Source organism: Numenius arquata, chromosome 14 (genome assembly GCF_964106895.1).
Source record: "Numenius arquata chromosome 14, bNumArq3.hap1.1, whole genome shotgun sequence".
Lineage (NCBI taxonomy): Eukaryota > Metazoa > Chordata > Aves > Charadriiformes > Scolopacidae > Numenius > Numenius arquata.
In genome coordinates, this window is record NC_133589.1 from 7,583,979 (window position 1) to 7,608,325 (window position 24,347).

The window sequence follows — 24,347 nt, forward strand, 5'->3', positions numbered from 1 at the left end:
GCTGTCAGTAACGCACGGCAGCACTGATAGGTGCTGAGGGTGACTTAGTCAAAGACATCCAAGGGGAAAGGTGCCCACCCCGTTTACTGAGTCACTCCGAAGGCCCGCGGGGAGATGGGGAGCGAGCAGGGAAGGGCAGCGGGGTGTGAGCATGGCTGTGTGCTTGGCGAGGGTTTTCTCCGTGCGCCTGCGACATTAGAGGAACCGGGCCCTGCCCGCTGCCCTGCTCCCCCATCAGTAAGGGCTACAACATCTAAAACTTCAATTTTTAAAATGACACTTGGAAGGAGACTCCTTGAAGCTGGTGTTTGACTGCATTTTGAGTTAGTGCTTGGTGTGGAGAGGGTGGTTTCACATCCCTTCTGAAGTGTTCAGGTGTGGGTTTGCTGTGGCTGACACTTCAGGCTCAGCACCAGAGGTTTTCTGTAGGTTTTCTCTGGGGTGAGGCACCCTGGGAATGCATCCATCACCGCTCGCTCTGCGTAGTCCCACTGCTCGGGCTGTAATGAGCCATGGCTTGCTTGGGGACACCGCAGCAGCGGGCATCTCGAGATACGTCTTTGATTAAGAAGACACCTGCTGTGATAAAGAATGACAGTGCCGGGGTGACAACGGGTGTCTTCTCCCTGGGCTCGTGCGCGCTGACAGCTCTGTGGCGGCTCCGGGGAGGAGAGGTTCCGCAGCCTGTGCCGAGGAGGAGCAGCGGCTGCATCACCGCTCCACCGCTCGGCAGATCGGTTACACAACCCCCAGCCTAAAACACCCCTCGTGTCATGGGCTGGGGGGTCAGCCCTGGGGACTCGGGGATGCTTTCTGAAATTTTCTTATTTTACATTTGTGTTATCTTTTAACCATCTACTTGCAGCAGGTATTTAACAGTTTCTTCAAAATGGAAAGTTCAGGTCAGGGTATGCTTTGTGCTTTGAACTGTCCCGTGTCCTTTGGAGTGATTCTGTCAGAGACAGAAATGCATCGACTGGTCAGTGTCACTCTCTGGACTGGAGGCACGCTGCGTGACAAGCGGCACACCTCTGCCAGGCCACGGGCTTTCCTAGGTAAAGCTGCTGAGCGATGGCTTCACTTGCCTGGTCGGGTCTCTTGCTTGGCCAAGGTGGGGAGGGATGCAGAGCTGCTGGCACAAACTGCTCGCTTTGTGGTCTCCAGAGAAACACGAGGACAAAACGGGATTTCTGCGTTCGAGTTAGCTCACGCTCCATGGCCAGAGGTCCTTTGGTGGGACCAGAAAAGCCGGCCAGCCTCTGGGCTAGCGCCGGCAAAAGGGCCAGATTGTAACTGAGTTGCTCTTATGGCAACTCGATGTTTTGCATTTGTTTGCACATCGCTGGTAATCAGGCTCCCAGAGGCGGGTTTTCCGTCCTTGCCGCGCTCCACTGCAGGCAGCCTCAGCAGCAGGGCAACATTGAACCACCGTCTCAGTTCCAAGGATTTACAAGGATGTTAATGCTAAAACTGTCACGGTCCGTTCCTCCATCCCACCTTTCCCTGTTGCCTTGGCCGTGCTCTTGCTACTGCCCTCCCTGTGTGGAGGCTGCTGCCACGCCACAGCTTGCTTGCCTTAAGGAGAAGGGGTGGAAAGGAGTTCTCGCAACGGGTTTTTCCTCCCTTTGCTCCCTGGGCTTTGCTTGTCTCCCTAACCCTGAGTGACTGCATTTGACAGGCTTGAAAACACCAGGGGTTTTTGTAGTCATCATGGGGAGAGGCAGGAGAAATGATTGTGGCTGCTGGACGGGTGATATTGCATGACGATTTTCTCAGATATTGCCTGTTTCTTATCTCCTGACACCGCCATCTATAGACAAACCTGGCGCTGTCGGGCTGCAGAGGACGGCTTAGCCGTTCCCACATCAGGTTATTAGGAACTGTGTTGTTTTATCGTGCGGAGACGAACAGAATCATAAAGGAACGATAAGGCAGGCAAGGGAAGGCAGAGGGCAGGCGTGGGAGCAGGAGCAGCACCTCACTGCCATCCCACCGCCCTCACTGGGGGCTTTCTGCATTTGCTTTTTGCCAAGCGGTTTGTGTTGAAGGAGGAGAATTGGGCCTGGACGGGAGCTCCCAGGGTAGGCACAGGGAGTGGAAGGGGATGTGCAAACCCCCCCAGCCTTTCTGGGGGCCGCTGGGAGCCTTTGGGGGTGTTGGCATTGCCAATACACCCCCTGGGACTTGGGCGGTGGAAAGCAGTGACAAAAGGTGGCATTTGAGGGCGACGTTTGTGTTTGTGCCTCTTGAATGCTCGCATTTCCAATTTCGCCGGTGATTTGGTAATTGTCCCCTAATTATACCTTTACTCTCAGTTCGTGCCTGGAATCACAAGGGGAGGGGAAAGCAACCCCCAAAGAGGCTACCGACAAGCAACTAGTCTTTTGAAGTATTCCTGATTTTAACTTCTTAAAATCAGTATTGGCTTATGGTGCTGGCACCTACATTTTGCCGCTCATGTCCTGGTCCCAGGGATGGCACCTCTGTTCCCCCTGGAGAGGCTGGGCTCCCTCCTGAGAAGGGAGCAGAAACCCCTCGGGACAGGCTGGCTGATGTTTGGCTGGATGTTAAAGACCAACTTAGAATTGTTTTTTGCAGCTGTCAGAGTGCTTTGATACATGAGCATCATCAGTTGCATCACACGACGTCATCACGTGAGCAATTGCAAGAGGCTGCAAGAGTCAGTGGCTGCCTTCCCTCAGGGCTGCCTCCCGCCCAACCCCGACCCCGACCCTGACCCTGGGGGCTGCTTGGCCAGCCAGGGAAGGTCACTGTCACTTCATGAGACAGCCTGCGATCTCACATCGACTTTCCCTGCCTCCCTGAGCCCGCAGCAGCTCCAGCTTTGCTGTACCAGCCAGCCGAGGCAGTCGGCTTTGCCAGGCTGCTCAGCATCCTTGCCAAATCCTCCATTTGCCTTCCCAGCCTCTCTCAGCCGAGCAAACCTTATCGCGGCGCAGCAGCTGCCGCACGGCTTCACCGCCGAGCAGAGCGGGCTGGGGGCACGGGGACCCCGTGAGGCAGCGGAGCAGGGTCCCCTCCGGATGGGGACCTGCCGCTCCCCCCTGCCAGCCCACGGCACAGCAGAGAGCCGGCAGCGGGTCTGGAAGCCTTTCACAGCCCCCAGGCTCCTTCTCTCCACACCGGGAGAGTCTCTTGTCATTCCTCAGCACGCTTCAGCCAAGGATGAAAGTGTTTTCTGTACATTAGTCTTTGGCCTCCCCTCCAACGTGAGCAGCTGAAGAAGGACAAGAGTGATTACGCCTTTCATAGGAAGTAGGAAAGCTGCAGCGCGGGGTGTGACACCTCTCAGCTGGGGGAGAAAGGGGAGCTGGGTCTTCTCCTTCCATCACTGAGCCGTCCAAGCACACTCCAGGGGGGGTGCAGGGGTGGCAGTGAGGCCAGGGGGAGGTGGTGTGTATGTTTTAAATAACTTTAGGTAAAAATAATAGTTTTAAGTAATATCTACTCTGCATGTTGCCCCAACCTGCCCCGATTGCCACCGCTGCTGTGGGAAGCGTGAGAGCTGCCGCTGCCCCCCAGCCTCAGCTGGAAGCAGGAGAAGGGCAGGTCCCCGCTCCGGGCAGGGGTCACCGGCTCGTCCCCTGGGGCAGAGGCACCCTCCTGGCTGAGCTTTCGCGCATCCCTGTCGACGTGTGCCGTATGGCTCTCCTGCTTGTCCTCGCTCGCTCGCGGCTGAAGTGCGAGACAGACGTGTCAGCGCCTCCGCCCCTGAGCCGCGCTCCCGCGGCGCAGCCCGTCTGCAGGCGGCGAGCACTCGGCGAGCGGTGGGGTGTGGAAGGGTACAACTGGGGTGTGGGACCACCGCAACAGAATGCAAACACACAGGGGCCACGTCTGCCAACGGGCGTTTGGCGTGTGTGAGCTGGTCTCCATCACCTGCGGTTCAGCGTAGGTAAAACTGCAGCAGCTCGGTGTGTACGTCGGGTACCGTGTCTGTGCCGCTCGCCGGAGGATCTCGGAAGCAGCCCTGTCTTAAGCAAGGGCTTTTCAAGATGTGTAAGTTCAGTCACACATTCAGAAATTATTTGCGGTGTCAATTTGGACAGATCTCCCCCCGGCTAGGATGAGGAAAAGTCTTCCAGAAAATAAGGGAGGTAGAACTTCCAGTTGCTATCCGGGAGCTTTGTTCCTCGGCGTCTGGGTTTCGTCGTAATTAGCCCCGCTCGCGGCGCAGGCTCTGGCAGCGCTCTCGGCCGGCTGGGCGGCAGCACTCTCACCTCCCGCGCAGAGCCTATTTCCAGGGCTGTGCCGAGGGCTGCGAAATCCCGAGCTCCGCGCAGCTCCAGCTGAGCACCCAAAACGAGCAGACGCTTGTGAGCTGCATCTCTCCCGTCCTCCACTACCCATCTGTAAACGGGGGATAACATCACCTGCCCCGGCTCGTTGCTGGAGGAGTCTCTGAGACATTGAGAGCCTGAGAGGGACTCTTTGTCAGGAAGTGCAGCGACGGGACAATGGTTTTAAATTGGAAGAGGGGAGATTTAGACTAGATATTAGGAAGAAATTCTTTACTGTGAGGGTGGTGAAGCACCGGAACAGGTTGCCTGGGGAAGTTGTGGATGCCCCATCCCTGGAAGTGTTTAAGGCCAGGCTGGATGGGGCTTTGAGGAACCTGCTCTAGTGGAGGTGTCCCTGCCCATGGCAGGGGGGTTGGAACTCGATGATCTTTAAGGTCCCTTCCAACTCTAACCATTCTATGATTCTATGATTCCTGTGCTGCCGGAGCCGAGCGGAGAGGCCACAGAGCGGGAATGGCTCTCTCTTGGCAGCAGCAAGGTGAATGACGCCAGGGCTGGACACTGAGCACCGAGGACAGATAAAAACACAGCTCCAGCAGAAAGCAAAGCTGCCCAAGGGAGCTGGCAGAAGTGGGAGCTGGCGAGGGATGGGAAGCCATAACAAAGCAAATAGTGGGGTAACCCGACATACACGGGGGCTGCACAGACTGCCCCATCCCCACAGTCCCGCCCTCAGGTGCAGCTTTCATCACCTCCTCTGGCCAAAACTGTGGGTGCATCATCAAGAGCGAGGCAGGTGTGTCCCGTGAGCATCAACCAGGCTGGAGCTGTGGGGGCTGCAGCTGGGACAGACCCATTAAAAGGGCTGCCAGGGAGCACTGCTCTCCTTGCAGGGATGTGTGTTGTGGGCTGAGCAGCGGTGAGGGCAAAGTGATGGACCCTGGGCATGAGCCTGAGTTGAAAATGAGGGAAGGAACCCATGGAACCAGCTCCAGGTAAGCACTAGGAGGGAGGCAGCAGGGCTGGGAGAGCTGGTGCCAGCAGAGCCAGGGCAGTGCCAGCAGCCTGTGTGTCCCAGGAGGCTTCCTGCATCCTTGGGGGAGTCCTGTGCCTCTGGCAGGCACAACCCCTCTGGCTCTGTGCTGTGCCATGGGGCACAGCCCTGCTGCCCTTGGAGCTGATGGCAAAACGTCGCTTGGCTTCAACAGCAGCAGGATGGGCTCTTCAGTGTGATTGAATGCAAAATAGGGCGGAGATGGAAAGCATTGGCACGAGCTGTGAAGCTATCTACTTGCCCATCCATCTCAGGGTCTTACATTTGTCTTCTCTCCCCCTTCAAATCTTTATTCGGCTGCTGCTGCCTGCGGGAAGGGCAGAGCCACGTGGGAGCTGGGGTTGTTTCAAAGCCTCAGAGTTATTATAGCAAAGGGGTTTGTGCTTTGAGTCAGATTTGGGCAGCTGGGGAAAGGTGAGGTCAATTTATGGCCAAGGTAATGGTGTGAGCAGCTCGGGGGGCCCACGGGGCAGTTTGCCCAGCTCTGACCTGTGGGAAAGCGGAGCAGGTTTGTAGCTGGGACCACGGTCCTGTTCCCTGCCCCGAGGTTATCTGACACAGAGCCTGCAGTGCTGGGGCTGTGGCGTGGGCAGGGGAAGAGAGAGCCTTAAATAGAGGAGTCCCACTCGCTGCCTGTGGGTAGGAGAGTGTTTCAGGGGCCGAGGGAAGCTGGCTGCAATGTGTTGGGGTCTCTCGGTGCTGTGAAATCCTGAAGTGATGGATGACAGACAGGATGCCCCATCCTCCTATGGCAGTTCTCAGCGCTGCCTATGGGCAGGGAGCACACTGCCTGGGTGGCAGCACAAAGGGGTTGCCAATGGCAAAGCTCTCCCGAAGGCAGCGGGGCAGAGTGAGTGCTGCACCATGGAAATTGCTCTGAATTTCTGGGAAGCTTACCAGGGCATAGGTAGGCATCTTTTATTTCTTGGAGGGGGAAGGCAAGGTTGGTGTCACTCCCTTGTTCACCAGCAAAGTTCTCTCCTAATGCTCAGTCTATAGAATAGTCCCTTCTTGTTCTCCCAAAAAAAAGCCAAGAGTGAAACTATGGTGCTACTCCTGAATATCGCTTTCCCCATCTGGGGCGTTGGAACCGGCTTCCTGGGGCTCTCTTCCCCTCCCGCAGATGGTGAGGAGGCAGCTCTGCCTCCCAGCAGGCAGAGAGCTAAATCCGTCGGTGCTGGATGTGCTCTGGTTCCTGTGAGAGCGAGCGGAGCTGGACTGGACCCCGACCCTGGGTTATGCTGAGAGGAGCAAGCCTGGGGCCAGCCGGGTAAGGGAAAGTGGGGACCCTACAGCTGCAGGCTGCCAGCATCCCCCCCGTCGTGCACCAGCAAACACACATCACAATGCCCACTGAATTCCCTGAAATAAATACGCTTTGATAGATCAAGTCCCTTTTAGCACATCACCTGAAAACTTCAAATATTTATATCGTTAGGAAGATGTGACAGAAGTGTGTATATATATATATATAAAAGGCAGGTGCTTGAGTGGCAGTCCTGTATTTGAAGTTCAAATACTTACCTTCAAATCAATGTTATAAAAGAAGAAGGAAAAAAAATAAATTTAATATCACTTTTGCAAGGAAAACAACCTGCCGAGCCTCCTCCCAGGCTAAATGTGCTTTAAAGATTGACTGTGCAGCTGTAAAAACTATTGATGAACTGTAAACATGAAAAGATCACCCTGCTCGTGGCCTGTCAAAAGCATTAGGTTGGAAATGCTCTGTGCTCCGCTCCAGCATGACTCACTGAGTCCTCAGCAAATGTGTTTATTTGTAAAGATCCTTATTTCAGAAATAGTGACCTTTTTAATGCCTCGTGCAGCGAGCTCGGAAATTCAAAATTGCCTTTTGGCAACTTGTGAGTCTTCCTGAAGCTCTGACAGCGCTTTCCGTGGCGATTTACATATTTTTAGCCTTTATATTCTGCACTGTGGGGCTGCTTTGGAAAATGATTTGCTTTTTGCAGCCCTCGATGCAATTCGGCATCTGCAGCACTGGGCTGAGATCAGGCTGTGCAGAGGGCAGGGAGGGATTCGCTTGCCCACCTCTCGGGCTCCTCACCTGAGCCTTCTGCCTCTTTGAACCCTCCCTGGTTTTATTAACGTCCTCCTTGAAAATGCACCGTGGTATTAGTCACAAATTTGAGCAGCTGCTTCACCTTGAAATAGGGAATAAAACTTTGATGCTGTTATTCGGGGCTGCTGTGCATCAAAGCACCGGGTTAGCTCTTCTGGCCATCACACTCATCATCACCTGCTGGGCTGTCTGTCCTTGCTGGCATGAGATTTCCCTGTCACTGGCACTCCCGCAGCCTGCTGCTGGTTGCACCAACGCTCATTTGGTGACCAGCCACCTCGTCGCTCTGTGTCCGTGGCCTGTCCCCTTGTTTTGAGTCCCTTCTTATGCCATCGGGTACCAGCCCGAGCACCTGGGGCGGTGGAAGCAGAACAGCAGGCACGCCACTGCTGGGGAGCATCGCCGTCCTCGTCCTTCTAGGGAACTTCCTGGCCAGGCATTAAGCATCCCTGCTAATTGCTCAGTCGGCTCCTTCAGCGTGTCTCTTTAAGCTCTGGGATGTGAATATGCTGAATATGAAATGTCGCAGTTGTAATAACAGTTATTTAACATTTCTCGGTCCTGTGACTAACGCTTCTGCCGTTTGTGTTTGGTAACGGGCGATAGCATTGCTCCTTTCTCTTCTTGTTGTTCATCCTAATGCATCAGGGAAAGATGTTTTGATGGTTTTTCTACTGTTTGTTTGCGTCCTTTATCAGTGCTCTACAATTTCTAGTTGCTGATTTATATTCAGAGTTATGAATATCTCCTTTCTTCTTTTTGTTGGGCATGTTTTTATTTTTATAGCTGTTTACATATTACCCAGGCAGTTTTTAAACTGATGCAAACTCCTCTCTCGGTTATGAGTTTTGGGGTAAAACACTCTTAAATCATTCTCTATTCATAGTCATGCTTTTATGTTTAAATCCATTCTCCTAACTGATTTGGCTTATAATTGTTTTCTGCTCTGTGAATTGACCTTTCAAAGCACCGAGAATATGTGCTGGTGCCTTGCATTTGCTCTGTTTGCCCATAAGAAGCGTAATCAAGTCATGATTGCTTGGACTTGAGCAGCAACTAGTTTTTAATTCTGTGATCCATTCCCCTTCAGCTGTCAACACAGAGTCTAAAATAGCACTCCCCTGTGCTAGATGCCACGCTTCAGAGCTATGAAATTGTCATTTATAGGTTTTTAGAAATTCAGAGGACATTTTAATACTGGCAAAGTGAAACTTCCAGCTTCCCATCATAATGCAGCTTTCTCTCCTACTTATTATAAATAGGTGCTTAAGCAGCCTCTGGTATGATCTGGCCTCTGGCACAGCTCGGGGTTTGAAGCAGACACCAGAGCAGCCTGTATCTATGGATTATCTTTGTCTGAATTATTGGCCACTTGTTTAACGAGAGGATCTCAGGTTTTTACACTCTTGACCTTTACTTATTCCACCTCGTAGCTTCCGGGCAGGTTTTATCATCAATTTTCAGCATTCTGGCCATTTAGGTCTCTGCAGGGCTCAGAAATGGCACGTGGGTCAAACTCATTCTAACAAACGCCTGAGTCTGGATCCTTTTGTTCATTATCCAAGCTCGTGGCTGGGATGTGCAGACAACTGCCTTTTGCTTTCTTGGTGAGTTTTGTTCTCACCATCTCATCCTTGTACTGGCGAAGGGCTGGGTTGTTCCCTGGTTCCTCCCTCCTCTTTTTCTGCTGGTTTAATGCCTCCATGTTGCCCGTCTGCTGCCGGGAGCGGTGACCTCCTGCTCCAGCCTTCACGGGGTGGATTCAGGAGCTGCTGCTCTTCCCAGCAGAAGTTTAGCTGTCTGTGAGTCCCCGCTGATGGTTTGCTGCCATAAAACAGCTCTGTGCTGGAGAGGCTGCGGAGGCTGAAGATGGACCATGTTAATGGGAAGCTTCATTATTCCACAGACTGCAGAAAGGGCACCCTGAGATGTGACACAGAAATGGGAGTTGTAGACACTGTGGATGATTCTTTTTTTGAGGAGCTGATCAGCATTCTGGCAAGGGACACAAGTCTTGGTTTAGTCCTGCGTCCCACATCCATGAGATTATCTGGTGACCAGAGTGGTCTGGTGGGGTACGATGGCTGCCAACACAACGGAGCCAGGCTAGAGGTACACCAGCAGCGAAGATGATCAGAAAACCACTATAGTGAAAGAGCAAAGGAGAGAAAAATACATCATTTGATGCATGGAAGTTGTGTCCAAATAAAAGAAATGGAAAAGGGCATGAATTTCGACAAGTTTAATGAGGAAGCATTACAAGGCAGGCAGAAATGATCATGAAGGACAACTTGAAGGCATAAAAAGCAATAATAAAATCTTTACTCTCAAACACATCCCCGGCTGCAGTAGTGTGGGTGTCTGGCAGGTGACTGTGGCTCAGGGATCCACGTTCCCAGGATGCTCAGGGAAAAGTGAGATTTGGGAAGGTCACAGGATGGGAGCAGGTCCATGCTGCTGTCCCCAACGTGAGGTCCCTTTGTGTCTGGGCAGATTTGTGAAACTTCAGATTTTCACAGGGGGTGAGGCTGGGGGCTGCACGTACCCATTCAGCTCTGGCAGGGGATGCTGGCAGAAGGTGCCAGCGGGGGCCTCCCCACGCTCTGCCCAAAAGGTTATCAAGCACTGAGGAGGAGTACAACAGAGAGCAGAGGATGGGGTTTCTCAGCCAGGTCCATGGTGGGGACCACATGGCAGCCTGGCTGGAGGGTAAAGTGGCTGATGGCATTTGCTGTGGACAAGGACGGAAAGATGCACACTGAGAGGAAAACGCTCATCTGGGGGAACATGGTGAGATCCCTGCAGAGAGCTTTTGCTTGCACCAGTCCTCAGTAGCGATGGGAATGAGAATAACCCAAGCCTACCTTTCCCAAACAGGCACCCACGCTGCAGGACAGAGCTCCTTTCCGCGTGTCCTGTTAGTAAAAAGCTTTGTGATCCAGGAATCTCCCAGGGCTGAGCTGGCCACCCCTATTACTGATAGCCCAAGATGAGGCTGGAAGGCAAACCCTTCCCAGAAGCTCATCAGTTAACCCAAGTGAATCTAAAACGTTCATTAAGCGAAGGAGAAGCGGGATCCTGCCCTGACAGTGCGTCTGCGCAGAGGGAGGTCCCAGTGCCTCGGGCACGGGGGATGCTCAGCTGGGGCCAGAGCTCCTGCTTCTGCCCCATCTCTTACCATCAATGTCTTCGAGCAGGCAAACAAACAAAAGATTATTTTCTTTAATTGCTAGAATTGTATTAATTTAAACAGATAAACTCAATCAGTGTAGCTCATTAATTTCTAGCACATGGCTTATTTACACTGATTCTGGTTGCTCCAGCACTCATTTTGCTATCATAGGAATGTCAATTACCTTTTAAAATAAAAATCAATGTTTATTCACTGTTAAAGATAAAACATTAAACGGTTTCCTTAGACATGCTGATGGGCGCTCTCCTCCCCAGCCTGATCTGAGGGCTCCCAACATTGGTGGCTGGCTGCCTATTGCCATCGGTGTCCCACACGGGGGATGGCAGTGTTGGCTGCCCTGCAGGGAAGGGGCCACCCTGGGCCCCCAGGCTTGCCGCAACCCCCTGAGCCTTTCTACCCCATCCTGGCTGGGAAAGCCCAGCATCTTCCAAGGAGCCAGGAAGAGCTCACAGCATTTCCCTGCTGTGAGCTCCACTGATGTGGAAGGATGGAGGGATGAAGGAAGCCCAGGGGAGTGCAGGGGGAGACCCTGGAAGGCAGCTCCCGTGCATTACCTGATTACTCTTATAATGAGAAAAACAAAGCTAAACCCTCGAAGCAGAGTGCTAGAAATTACCCATCATTTTCAAACTTTTTTCCTCCTCTATTATCCAGAATTGTTTTGCTTTTCTGAACTGCCTTGTGTAGGTTGCAACAACCCCACAGATTCCAGAATGGGAGATGATGAGTCACTGTCAAAATGTAGATTTATTTTTTTTTATTATTTTTTTTTTTCCATTTAGCAGCGCTGAGGGAGTAAAATCTCAGTGACACACACCGATCGCCAGCACCTCACAGGCTAAAACTGGCAGAAGCTCCCAGCCCACCCATGGGTGTGAGTGCCTGGGCTGTGCCCACAACTGCCCCGATGTCTCCCCTGTGGGGATGCCCATCACAGGCAGCATGGAGCTGGGCACTGCTCCCCAAACCCCACCGAGCTGCTGGGGATGCAGGTGGGGGCTCAGTTCTTGAACACACTGCTGGGCGTGTGTTCAAAAGCGTGTTAGCGCTGGCCTCGGCGTCCAGCCGGCACCGCAGAGCCCACCTCTGCCACCTCCTCACTGTTGCGCTCGTTCCATTTGACTTGGGGTTTTTCCACTGTGGGGTGGTTGTTTTTTTTTTTTTTACAACAGGAAAAAAATCCTTCAGAAAAGGCATATCTGTGTAGGTGACTCTGCTCAGACACAAACCGCCACCGCGGAGAGGGGGAGAGAGTGTGAAGTAGAGATGGAGCCAGATTACGCCGGTACCCTGGTGGGAAGCTGGTGTGGGGCTGCTGGGGCGATGGGGATGTGCTGGGAGGAAAACTCAGTCCTGGGGAGGAGGATTCATCCTGCTGGCAGGCGGTGGGGAGCCCAGCATCCATCCCAGCAAGGAGAGAGCTGCTGGCTACGGAGAGTAACACGGAGCAGGGGGGTGGTTAAACCAATGCACAAGTTTTGCCATAATTTAGCTGTTCTCCAGTGGAGTTTAAGCAAACAGATGCATGTGTAAAGCGGTGACAGCCTGTGGGCTGAAGGGTCACAATTTGATGTCAAGGAGTGGTTCCTCACATGATTCCCTGAGATTTCTCTGGCTTTGGGAGGAGAGCAGACCCCTTCCCAAGGCATCCACACTGGGCAGCATTCCTGGCTCGAGCAGCTCTTCCAGCTGGGTTGCTCTGAGCTGTGAGTCTGGGGTGTCTGTAGCCATGCCACCAGCCTTCCCTGACACTTTTGTGGTCTTTGAACCTGGGCTGTATCAAAGACTTTGCGAAGTGGGAGATGAACAAGATGCTGGGGGGTGGCTGGAACTCCAGCAGCCCTTCCCAGGGACACAAGACAGAGCTGCTGCTCGTTGCCAGTGCTCCCCTGATGGCTGAGCTGAGCCCTGCGTGGTGGCTGTGGGTCTCTGGGTGATGGCTGGGACTAATGCAGACCTGAAACCCCAGAGCTTTGCAATCTCACACTGGGGACCTTGTGCAAAGAGCCTCAGGATCCCTCACAGAGCATGAAGCTGGGGAAGGGAAAGATGAATTTCTTTCCGTCTCTCCAAGCATCTGGGAGGTGGGTGGGAGGTAAAAAAAGATGAGCCCTGAAGTTATAATTCCTCGGAGATATTTAGGTATCTTGCTCTTGTTACTCAAGGGAGTGCAGAGCCTGAGCATCTCTGAGGATGTGCCGCGGCTCATACCCCAGCACTTGCCAGCTAAGCTTGGACCTCTGATTCTCCAATGAATACTGATTTTTTTCAGAGAACTTAAACTATAATGACCCCACCACTTCCTCCAAACAGATTTGGCGTGACAAGGTGTCTTTAGGAAGGCCATTACTGTAAACCACAACTGAAGAGATAACTGACTGGAATTTATCAGGGGGTGCAGAGCTGAGGGCTGAAATGTGACCTTGCCCCAGGACTTCTCCTGGCTGAGCCAACCAACGTGAAGGAAGAGAGGAATTTTGTTCTTATTTAAGAACAGCATTAGCTCATCTTCCCAAGCCTGGGTCTTAGTTTGCACACTGAGCAGTAACAATCAGAATAGTCCCTGGAAAACTGTTCCACTGGATGAAAAGTAATGAGATGTTAAAACCATAACTAGAGCTCTTTAGTCTTCTGGCTCTCCGGGTTAGGATCGGTATTCTTAGCCGTATTTCCACTGTCAGGAGACTTGTACTTCCCCCACAAACCCCTCCCCACCCCCCCAGCACTCCCTGGGGAAAAGAGCTTTGAGAGGAAAAAGACCTGAGATCAAATCAATTAATTGCCTTTGCATTCTCCAATAAATGCAGTGCAGAGAGTACGTACATCGAAATACGAATGAACTAAAGCAGCAGCGACAAAACCCTGCTGAAATGAATCGTTACCCTGTGTAAGGCAGCCCGTGGCCGGGGGAGAAGGGGTGACTCGCGGGAGGCAGGCGTTAGTCACGTTATTTAACGTGCGGCTCAGGGATGCTCTGATCTGGTGGGGATGAGAGGGATCGAAGAATCACGCGGAGCGCGGGATGAAAAACAGCCCTGCGGGAGGGGAAGGGATGCCTTTACAGAACCAACGCATGCAAAATGTGTTATATGAGTTCATCTCTTCCAAATTAAATCCGATGTTACCTAAAAGGCAGGGCTTGCTGCAGCGAGCCTGGAGCCGTCGGGCAGGGACACCCTGCAGGCACTGCATCACCGATGGTCCCATTGCCACGTACAGTGCTTACACGTGGAAAATGCCCTGGAAGATTTGTCAAATGAGAGTTTCCTGTGGTGCCTGGGGACACTCGGGGTACCCCTGGATTAAAGCAGGACCATTAAATCAAGAGCTTGAGCTGAAGCTTGCTGAGACTGGTGCAGAGGGTGAATGGATGCTGCTCTGCTGGTGGCCAAGGGTTTGTGGCAGCTGTGAAGGACAAGGAGAGAGATGGCACCTAACTGATGGCAGAGCTTGGGTTACTTATGCTGACCCTGCCATGGCAGGGTGCTCCTGGCACCCACCAAAGCAGCAGAGCCAGGGAGAGGCTTCCTACAGGGCTTGGAAGGCTTGGCTCCCAGCTGGGCTCCTCCAGCCACTCCTCTGCGCAGGACCAGCTTGGCGATCAGTGTGGAAGGTGCTGGGGCTGTGTCCGCAGCCACAGGAGGGTAGGGAGCTGCTTGGTGCTCAGCTATGTGGCAGAGATTTTAATCCAGCTTGGACAGGGAGCGCGGTGCCGCTCTGCACATCCGAGTGTTCGAAGGACATGCTCGTCCTGGATGGCCCTGTGCCACCATGAGCACCTCCTCCACAGAAGGAGGGCATGGCTGATCCCCAGCTCCCTGCGTCCCGCCGGCTCGGTCAGTCCCACCCGGGCACTCACGCCGGCTGATGGTACTGCTGTGTTGGCTGACTTATCAGACTTCAACCTACTGGCCCGTGGAGGGCCATGCCTCCCCTCCCTGGGCACGGCAGCAGCGTTTCCCACTGCCGGTGGGTCTGTGCTGCCCTGCCATTGCCCCCACAGCCCCCTGGGGCTGGAAGCTGCATCGGCCAGGGGAGAGCACCGAGGCGGCAGCGGGTTGTGCAGCCATGGATGCTCCTCTGGGGAAGAGGGAGGAAAGTGAAACAGAGGGGCCATGAAACATGACAAAGGATTGTCTTGCAGGCTTTGTGGCTGGCACTCGTCCAGCTGCTTCAAACCGCTGTTTCCGTGGCTCCTTGCTGGTGCCTGTTGGCCGAGCACCGTCCCTGCCTGTTTGAGCATCTGGGGGACCCCAGAGCGTGTGCTCGTGTGGGGCGGCCGAGATCGGAGACGGCCATGCATGCTGGATGGGCCCCATGTGTTTTCGAGCAGCACCCTTCTGGAGGAGGGGGCGAGCAGGTCTGGTTCCTTGGTAAAGGAAAAGGTGAAGGGAGAAGCTGTCCCGTGCTGGGGTGGGCGAGGAAAGGCAATGCCGGCTGGCACAGCCCTGCTTCCCAGCTCTGGAGTGGGGCTGCATGAGCTGCTGTGAGCAGAGCCGGCTGCTGCCGCGTCGGGCTCCGGGCAGGGAAGTGCAGTGATAAGCTAAGTTGGCTAATCAGGATTCACACTAATAGGGAGAGAAAATTACCCAGATCTACCACAGAGACAGCTGAGCGGGGAATGAATAACCGCAGCAGCACGCTGCCTTTGCCGGCGCGCTCCCGGCCAGCAGATGAATTAAACCCAAGGTGGTGTGACTCATGCACGCAGCGCGGAGTTGTGTTGCAGGCATGGGCATCACCTGGGGAAATTACTCGCAAGCAGGCTGGGATGTGCCGAAAGCAGCAGCCTGGTGTGCTCCTGGCCGGTGGGAGCTCTGCCCTTCCTCCTGCGCAGAGAGGACCCTGACCAACGGTGATGTGGGGGGAGGCAGCACCCCCCTGGCCAGCCTCTCCGTGCAGCACGAGCCACTCTGGGTGCCATGCCCTGGACAAGGGCTCACAGCTGGGTGCTGGCAAGGGGCACGGTGCTGCCCAGGCGAGGCGTTAGCAGGAGCTGAGGCTTTGAGTGCCCTGAGCAAGCGGCTGAGCCTGTACCCGAGCCAGGCCAGCATCCCAATGAGTGCTGTGCTGGCCAGTCCTTCCCAGTTTCATCTCTGCGTGCAGCCGGCACTGGTGTCGGGCAGTCGGGGGCTTGAGCCCCAGGAGCTGGGAGCATCTCGTGCCTGAGCTCACAGCCACGGCCTGAGTTCTGGCAGGGGGTCAGAGACAGCTGGGGAGCAGGTGATTCGGCATCGCCTCTGCCTCCATTCCTTGCTAAGGAGGCTCCAGAGTGGGAGGACTGGGACAAAACCCGCTTCCTTTATGCCCGTGATGTTGTAATGCTGCCTTTACCAGGGCCCAGCTATAAATCCAGGAGAGGAAAGCCTAGAGTTGCATCTGCCATCGCTGGGGGACGGGGACCTTGTGGCTCAGGATGTGCTGTGTGGGGCATGAGTGTGTGCAGCCCGGCTGCTCGGCGGGGGGATGAGCCCCCAGCAAGGGCCAGGAGCGGCCGCCCCATCCTTCCCCAGAGCCTTTTCCAGCCGCACCTCCCCGGGGCAGGCCTTCACCCTCAGGGAGCATTTTGGGTGCCAGGACGGCGGGGGGATGATGGGGACTTCTTGTGATTTAAGTCTTGTTGTGGTATTTGTTTGGAGGGTGGGAAGTTGTGTGTCAGGTGACTCAGCGGTTGCCATGGTGACGAGCATCGGTTAATGAACAGAGGGAGTAAAGGAGCCAAAATAAATGTCAGAGCGTGAAATAGATGCGATGGAGCCAGGCAGTGCGGGCAGGCAGCGGGGCTGCCCCCAACATCTGCCCCCTCCCAGTGTGGGGGGCCATGGTGCTGCCCTGCCTGTCCCTGGATGGGCTGCGGCCCCCTTTGCCTTGTGGGGGGGCAGATTTTACTAAACCTCCTGCAAGGTGCAGGGCGAGCCACAGTGTCGGAGCAATCCGCAAACCTTAGTGATGCTGCCGTGCTTCCTCCCTCATGCCGCTCGCTGGGGCTGCTCGGTGGTCCCCCCGCAGCAGGAAGGAGTTGGTGTTGAGTCCTGCTAAAACTCTGCCCCTTTCCCTGAGAAAGTCACTTGATTATTTTGTTTTATACTTTTTTTTTCCATCCCATCTCTGTTGCAAGGGAGGCGTTGGGGCGGGACAGGCAGGGCTGAGGGACGAAGAGAGGCTACAGATCCTGGTGTTTGCATCTGAACAGGGCATCCTCTCCACTAGCCTCCTATTCCAAGGCTTGCTGTTGTCCCTCACGGTTACAGATTTGCCTTAGACATGGTGTATGCCAGAAAGGAGGCCACTGGGGGTCCTGGCTCATCCAGACACTACTCAGGACAGGGGGTGCCCACGCCCCCCAGCCTAGCACTGGGTTCTGGTAGGGGCTCAGCGGCACAGGGAGCCTCGAAGAACTTCAAAGAGCTCAAGCCCAAGAAAATTAGTATTGCTGTTTGCGTGCTGTGCTGATGGGCTGTCTCAGACTCTAAACTCCTTTTCCACGTGGCACCAAGGGAAAGTTTCCCTCGTTAATCAGATGATGAACGCTGGCTCTGCGCCCCTGCCCAGGAGGCTGCTGCGGAGGGAGACGTTCCTGCACTGCCCAGGAGTCAGTGCCTCTGCAGAAGCTCTTGCGAAGTCCTGCACGCTGCATGGGCATCCCTGGCTGACAGCAGCTTTGCAACCATTAAAAATCAGAGAGGGCAGATCTGTCCCATCAGCAGCTCTGGGGTGCGTGGGACAGAGACCTGCTGGTGGGTACTGGGAGAAGGTCAGAGAAGGTGGGTGGAAACCTGAAAGCTGAGAGGAGGAGAAGGAGGCTGTGCTGTGCAGCTGCCATCCTCCCCATGCCCAATGCCTCCTCAGCCCCGTTTGTGGCACCCATTCTTAGCTTCCCTTTCGCCTGCAGTTCCCAAAGCAACAGGAGCAGGCGGTTCTCCCTCAGATGCCGTCTCCCGCTTGGATGACAGCTTGCCACCTCCAGAGCTACATCTCCAGGCTTTAATTGATGCCTGTCACGATGCTCGGCTCCCCCGAGCCCATAGCCAGAGTGCAGGCTGACAGTGTGCTGCTGTGCGGGACACCGTGCGGGTTGGCTTTTCTTGCCTTGAGCCCTGTCTCCTGGTGGCATGTCCTTTCCGGTCCCACAGGAGAGGAAACAGACCCAGTGTGACCTGACCATGCCCTCCAGCACTGGTGTCATGAGAGGGCTGCTCTTTGTGTAGGGGGACACTGCAGGAATTATTCCGACCTTGCCCAGCCCATTGACACTCCAGAGCAGTCACACTCTGCCTCAGTTTCCCCATTTATAACACCAAGGACAGCATTTGTTGGCACTACGGAGAAAGCATCATGAATACGCTTACATTACCGTTCACTGTTTGCCTTGGAGAAGATGTCTCTGAATCCTGCAGACAGAAGTGGCTGCTGCTGCCTCAGGTCCCGAGGAGCTGTGTTCCCGTCCAGCACCGTGGCACGAGCGGAGCTCTGAGCCATCCCCAGCAGATATTGAGTGCGGTGCTTGGTGTCTTGGCAAGCTCCTCCAAAGTGCCACCTCCAAAGTGTAACTGAGTCCCCAGAACATCACCTACCTGAGCTTGACTCGTCCTTGGCTTTTTCCTCTCATGGCACAATTGCGCAGCTTTGGCACGGGAAAGAGCCGAGCCTGAAAGCGCAACGAGGAGAAAGCCAAAGCAAACAGGCAAGCATTTAAAGGCAAAATGCATTTGTTTTCTTCAGAGACAGGAGGGGGGGGGGGGGGGGAAAGCCACAGAAAAAGAGCCTTTTTTCCCCCAAATGCTAAGTGGGAGGCCAGCAGATGCCAGAGCATCTGCCTCCTTCTCCAGGCCTTCCAGGTGGTGTTGCCAGTGCCCACTGTGGTGGCGATGCTCTCGCCCCCACTCCCAAGTCATGCTGTGGGGACCCAGGAGTGGGAGGGGGAAGGTGACATGTGCTGAGTTCCCAGTGGGATCGGGGCTCCTGGCGGGACTGTGCCATGGAGTGGGTGGTGCTCCCGCCCGTTCCAAACTCAGCTGAGATGCCCACCTGTGGCACTGGGTGCTTATCCACAGTCGTGCATGGGGGTGTGCGTGTGTTCGCGTGCTGTGGGGGACGCATGAAAGCAGGGAAATGGGTATGGACAGGCCGTCTTGGTGACTCTCTGCCTCCTGTGGCCACTGCCCCAGCTGCCTGTGTCCCAGGCACGAAGCAGGGCTGAGAAACAGCAGAAAAGGGTAAGCAGTCTAGAAACTTTTTGTGGTCATTTCAATGAACTCATCTGTGTCTCCAAAAAAAAAAAAAAAAAAGGCATTTTGGAAGCTAAGCTGTAGCCCAGATGTTACTTTATCAAACGTGCTGAGGATCCTCATCTGTGTGGCAGCCTGTGCCCTGCATTTGTGGCAGTAAATCAAAGCTTTCACACAGCTGAGGGACTGGAGCAGAGGAGCTAAACTGGGAGGCCCAGGCTGGTCTCTGTGCTGTGCAGCCTCTTTCACCCCGGTGCCGTTGTCATCTCCCCCAGCAGGGATCTGATGTGAAAGCACATCACCCCGACATCCCAGGGGTGCAGCCGTGGGGCACTTTCCCCAGTGCATATGAATGAGGTGTTGCTCGGCCCCTAAGGCCAGGAGGTTTATTTACAGCTGCATCGATTCTCTGTCAAAGCCGATGGAGGGGTTTGCCTGGGTGGGTGGGTGGGTGCTGGGAGCCAGCGAGTGCCTGCCCTGCTTTGCCTCCCCTTCACTGGAGAAAATGGGGGCCAGACAAGCCTTGCCATGCCCGTGGGTGCACACAAGGGAGAGAACCTCAGCAGAGGCGGTGCTGAGCTCCTGGCACATCCTTGCAACGTTGCACAGCCCATGGTTGCCGTGGGGCTTTGCAGGGATCAGGGCAGCTTGGGCATCTCCTCCCAGCTCAGCAGTGATGTTAATGGCAGGGCTTGGTTCGAGATCTAGAGAGAACCAGCAGTACTCAGAGGATACGGGAGCACTCAGGGAGCAAACCATCCCTGGGGGCCAAGGGCAGTGTTTGGGGTCGGTGACAGCCCCAGGCTGAGTGGTGGGGGCTGCTGCCGTGCTGCCAGCGCAGAGGGATTTGAAGGTTTCCTGGCTTGTGTCTCCCCAGGAACCTTCCGAGGAGTGTGCAAGAAAATCGACCACTTCCCCGAGGATGCGGATTACGAGCAAGACACGGCTGAGTATCTCCTCCGTGAGTCTGCTTTCCTGTGCACCTCAGAGCTGTGCGCGCTCCCTGGGGAGCCCCCTGGCCCCACACTGTGCTGGCAGCCCCTTCCCCATCCCATAGCACCAAGAGCTTCACCCAGCAGGTCTCCCCCTGACTGCTGTCAAGCTGCCAACGGGTTGCAGACCACCCCCTTCCCTCCCCAGGCTCCCTGCACAGCAGGGGTGACCCTCCAGATTACCCGAGCGTGGCCATGTCACGCCACTGTAGCAGCGTTAATGGCACATTTGTCTGGCACTCGCTGTCCCCTGGCTGGTCCCAGCAGCTGCTGCGCAGCCCGAGCTTGTTGGGGTGCAAGGATAGCCAGGGACCGGGACCCTGGTGTGGCATCACAGGGGGTCTGTGCTTGTGCTGGTCCCCAAGTCTCCACAGCCAGGCTGGATTTGCTGGCACTCGTGGGAAAAGCATGACAAGTGTCTGCCGTGCGCTCTGCTAGAAGATGTGGGGAGATGGAATAGAAATAGAGCCGGTGGATCTCGTGGAAAAAGTGGGGTCCTCCTGCTCTTGGGGGCCAGGAAACCCTCTGGGCAGGACCCATAGGGTTTTTATGTGGGGGGAACCAATGCTGGGGTGAGGATGATCCTGCAGATAAGAGACACGTCCCCTGAGCACGTTGCAGACGTGCACAAGTGGGCACTGGGGCACCAAGCCGCAGCGTGACAGACACTGGACGCAAACGATGCACACCCTGACATGCAAAGCAACACAGGCGCGCACCGCTGGCATGTTGGCAAACATGCATGTGTGTGTGACAGACTGCACGGCCAAAGGGTTCATGTGAACACCTGAATTTCCAAACAAGTAAGAACATAAGGCTGCAGGACCCCATGGTGGCGTTGGCGTCTCTGGGTGCTCTCTGAGCTGCTGGGGCTGGGAGGAATCCCTGGGGGCAAAGGGACATCCAGAGCCCATCGCCCTGTGCTCAGACCTGGTCCCAGGGCTGGGCAGCGACCCCCGCCTGATGCAGCTGCTGCTCATCCAGATGTTGCTCTGAACTCCCCATTTTCGAACTCTGCAGGGAGCCATTAGCTCTGCTCACCCATCTAAGAGGGGAATGTCTTTAATGGAATTGGTTTGCAATTTTAGCAGATTAGCGTTTAAGTTCTTCTCCCACCCCCTCCCACATTTAAAACAAAAAGTCTATTTTAAAGCCCCCAGAATGGCATTTTAATGGGGCTTCTCTGTATTTCTGTGCTTTTAATAAAGGCCCTAATAGAGGGATGAGAGCCCAAACCAAGGCACAGTGTATTTTCAGTGGAGCAGGTAGTGATTTGCTGCATTAATTACTCTTTAATGTCATTTTGGAAGCTGAACTTCTGATAGGCCATGTAGAAAAGACCCCTCGTTGTGTAGCTCTTGGTTAGTGACTGCTGAGCCTGCAGAGACAGGTCCTGCCAGAGCTAATCCCCTTGACATGGAGTCCAGTGCTGTGGTCGCAGCATCACATATGGTGGGCTCAGGATCCTGGGCTTTGTGTTCATTTTTATAGTGTTCCTCCCCTATATCAGCAAACAGCTCTTTTGTTGAACTTTGAGTGTGTTAGTTGGTAAATTCTTGACTTTCAAAGCAACTGCGATAGTTTGGGGACCCTTGTGGTTGGCAGTACTGTTCCTCGCCAGGCTGGTGAGATCTAGGGGGGTTCTGCAATCCCTAGGCTCCAGAGTCATGTCCATAGCCTAAACCTGTGGGTGGTGTGTTTGGTAATGGGAAGGTAAATTGCTAGTGCTGACTGTGTGACAAGACTGGAAGAAGTAAATCCTTGAAATAGCCTTGGAGTGAAGAAAAAAAAAAAAAAAAGGAAATTCAGGTGTTAAACTATTATTGTGACAGGTGATGGGAGGCCTGAATCACAGGGTTTGCAGGGCTGATGCTGGGCTCCAGAGCAAGCTCGGAGCAGAGCAGCTTGGGGCAGGCAGAGGATGCTTAGAGGGGCTGGTGCTGGGTCTGCCCCCATCCCTTGTGGCAGCAGCCCAGCATGGCGTTGGAGCAGTTCTTTCCAGGTGCTGGCGTTGGTGGGGGAGGTGCCGGCAGCCCCTGCTGCAGGAGCGATGTCAGGGACCAACCCTGCCCTGCTCCCTGTCCCACAGGTGCTGTGAGAGCATCCAGCATCTTCCCCATCCTCAGCGTGGGTCTGCTGTTCTTTGGGGGCCTGTGCGTGGCGGCCAGTGAGTTCTACAAGAGCAAACACAACGTCATCCTCAGCGCTGGCATCTTCTTCGTCTCTGCAGGTAGGAGCTGCCTGACGGTGCTGGGAGCAGGGTGGCTCTCCTGGTGTGGAAGTGTTGGGAAGACACGGGGGAGTTGGAGATGGGCTGTGGGTTCTCCCAGGCCATTGGCATGGAGGGATTCTGGGGTTTGTGAGCTGTCCCGTCCCAGTGGAAAGATCCTCATCACAGGGGAAAACCAGCAGAGGTTTCTGGCAAGTTGTCACTGTGCTAGCCAGCACTCTTAAGTATCCACCCTGCTCTGCCCTGAGCAGTCTCCTTGCAGGCGCTGCAGCCCAGGAGGGGCTCCCAGACCACAGCCGTCCCACTGGGGGAGCACTCAGCCCTGGGGCAGGTTTTGGGGAGCTCTACCCTCCATCACTGCCAAGCAGCAGGTCTTGGGACCAGGCGAGGGCAGGCATTTGACGGGCAGCACCAGGGACCGGGCAGAAGGCAGAGGGGCTGCTGCAGTCCTACAAGGAAAAATCACTCTCTCTTGAGAGGCTGTTCCTTCTGGATTACTCATTTCTCTGTGCACTGTTCCCCAACGCTTTCACTGATTATCGTATGACAATGTCTTTGTCTCAAGGAACTGCTCTATTTTGTGTTTTTTCTTCTCCCCACAAAGAGACAAATTACTCTCCCTCTTTCGGCTGGCAGGAGCTGCTGATGCAGATGAGAAAACAACAGAAAGAACATAATCGATTCATTAAGTAAATCCAGGAATACATCAGCCGCTCCCCAGCCCTGCAGTACAGCCCCACTGTGCTGCTGGTGGTGCAAAAACTGCCTGGATCCCAAATAAAGCCTCCAACCTCCACCAGAAATGAAAAGAGATGGAGCTATTCCCGCTCCCCTGTGCTCTGGGCTGCGGTGAGCTGGGGTTTGTGCTGGAGAGAACCCCCTTGTGCCCCAAGGCTCTGCTCCGGCCAAAGTCCCGGCACTGGCTGGGGTCCTGCAGCCTGTTGCTTAGAGAGCAGCTCTGTCAAGGAAAACCAGCTCTTGAAATGTCCCCTTTCTAAACAAAATAGTGGTTGTTCCTCCTGCTCCTTCAGTATACATGAATATACATATATACTGGGCGCACGTGAATATAGATGTATACAGGAGACAGCAGCAGATGTCTGTGAGGGGGTTTTGGCCCTGCTGTGCTGGTAGGTGGTGGTGGTGCCCCATGGGGATCTGGCCATGGCCTCCAGCACCCTCCCTGCCTGCTGGGTGCCCTGCGGGTCATGGTGGGCAGGAGAAGGACCGGGGTCCTCCAGCCTGTGTCCCTCCATTCCCAGGAAGGGATCGGGGTGCTGCTGTCCCCCATCTTTCTCCTGCCGCTCATCTCTCCCTTAAAGTGCCTCTCCTTCTCGTCCTCCCTTAAAGGTCTCAGCAACATCATCGGGATTATAGTCTACATCTCAGCCAACGCGGGGGACCCAGGGCAGAGCGACTCCAAGAAGAGCTACTCCTACGGCTGGTCCTTCTACTTTGGAGCCCTGTCCTTCATCATCGCCGAGATGGTGGGGGTGATCGCTGTGCACATGTACATCGAGAAGCACCGCCAGATCCGTGCCAAGTCCCACTCAGAGCTGCTGAAGAAGTCGGCCTTCACCCGCCTCCCCCCCTACAGGTACCGCTTCCGCCGGCGGTCCAGCTCCCGCTCCACCGAGCCCCGGTCCCGGGACATGTCACCCGTCAGCAAGGGGTTCAGCACCATCCCCTCCACCGACATCTCCATGTTCACCCTCTCCAGGGATCCCTCCAAGGTCACCATGGGGACGCTGCTCAACTCGGAGCGGGACCACGGTTTTTTACAGGTCCATAACTCCATCCCCAAAGAGTTCAAGGAGTCTTTGCACAACAACCCGGCCAACAGACGAACCACGCCGGTCTGAGGCGAGCAGGGGCGTTTTGTCAGGCTGCATGACATCATCCTCGTGACGGTGTAACCCGTGAAATACTGTTTTTAAGGACAAACCCAGATGGCTCCCCGTGCCCCTACCCACGGGGCTGGTTTTTCACTCCCAAAATGCCACTGGCCGGGCCAGGCCACTGCGCCCACGGTGGGACGGGGACCCCCGCGCACCTCCCTCCCCGGCGGGGAGGGGACGGGGGCTGCACTGTGACCCTGGCCGTGGTGCCCCTGCAGACTGAGCAGGGCTTCCATCACCACCCGGGACAGTGGCTTCCCGAGGTCTCCATCGTTAATGTTGATCATAATCGCAGTGTTACCTTAGCTGTATGTCCCATGGAAATGCTGGCGATAGCCCTGTCTGTGAGAATCCTTAATCTGGTAGTTACATTTAAGCGAAATTGCCTGGAAGTCCGGAGTTTGAAGCAC

At 54.9% G+C, this 24,347-nt stretch overlaps 1 protein-coding gene across 1 annotated transcript in view; it reads left to right on the forward strand.

The window, feature by feature from the left end:
- The window catches only part of CACNG3 (calcium voltage-gated channel auxiliary subunit gamma 3), a 31,752-nt gene extending 7,851 nt beyond the window's left edge, over positions 1–23,901 (forward strand). The window contains exons 2-4 of the mRNA XM_074158534.1: positions 19,695–19,778; positions 21,899–22,039; positions 23,390–23,901. Of these exons, the coding sequence (XP_074014635.1) occupies positions 19,695–19,778; positions 21,899–22,039; positions 23,390–23,901 (737 nt within the window). The remainder of the gene's footprint in view (positions 1–19,694; positions 19,779–21,898; positions 22,040–23,389) is intronic.
- Positions 23,902–24,347: the final 446 nt, after the last annotated feature.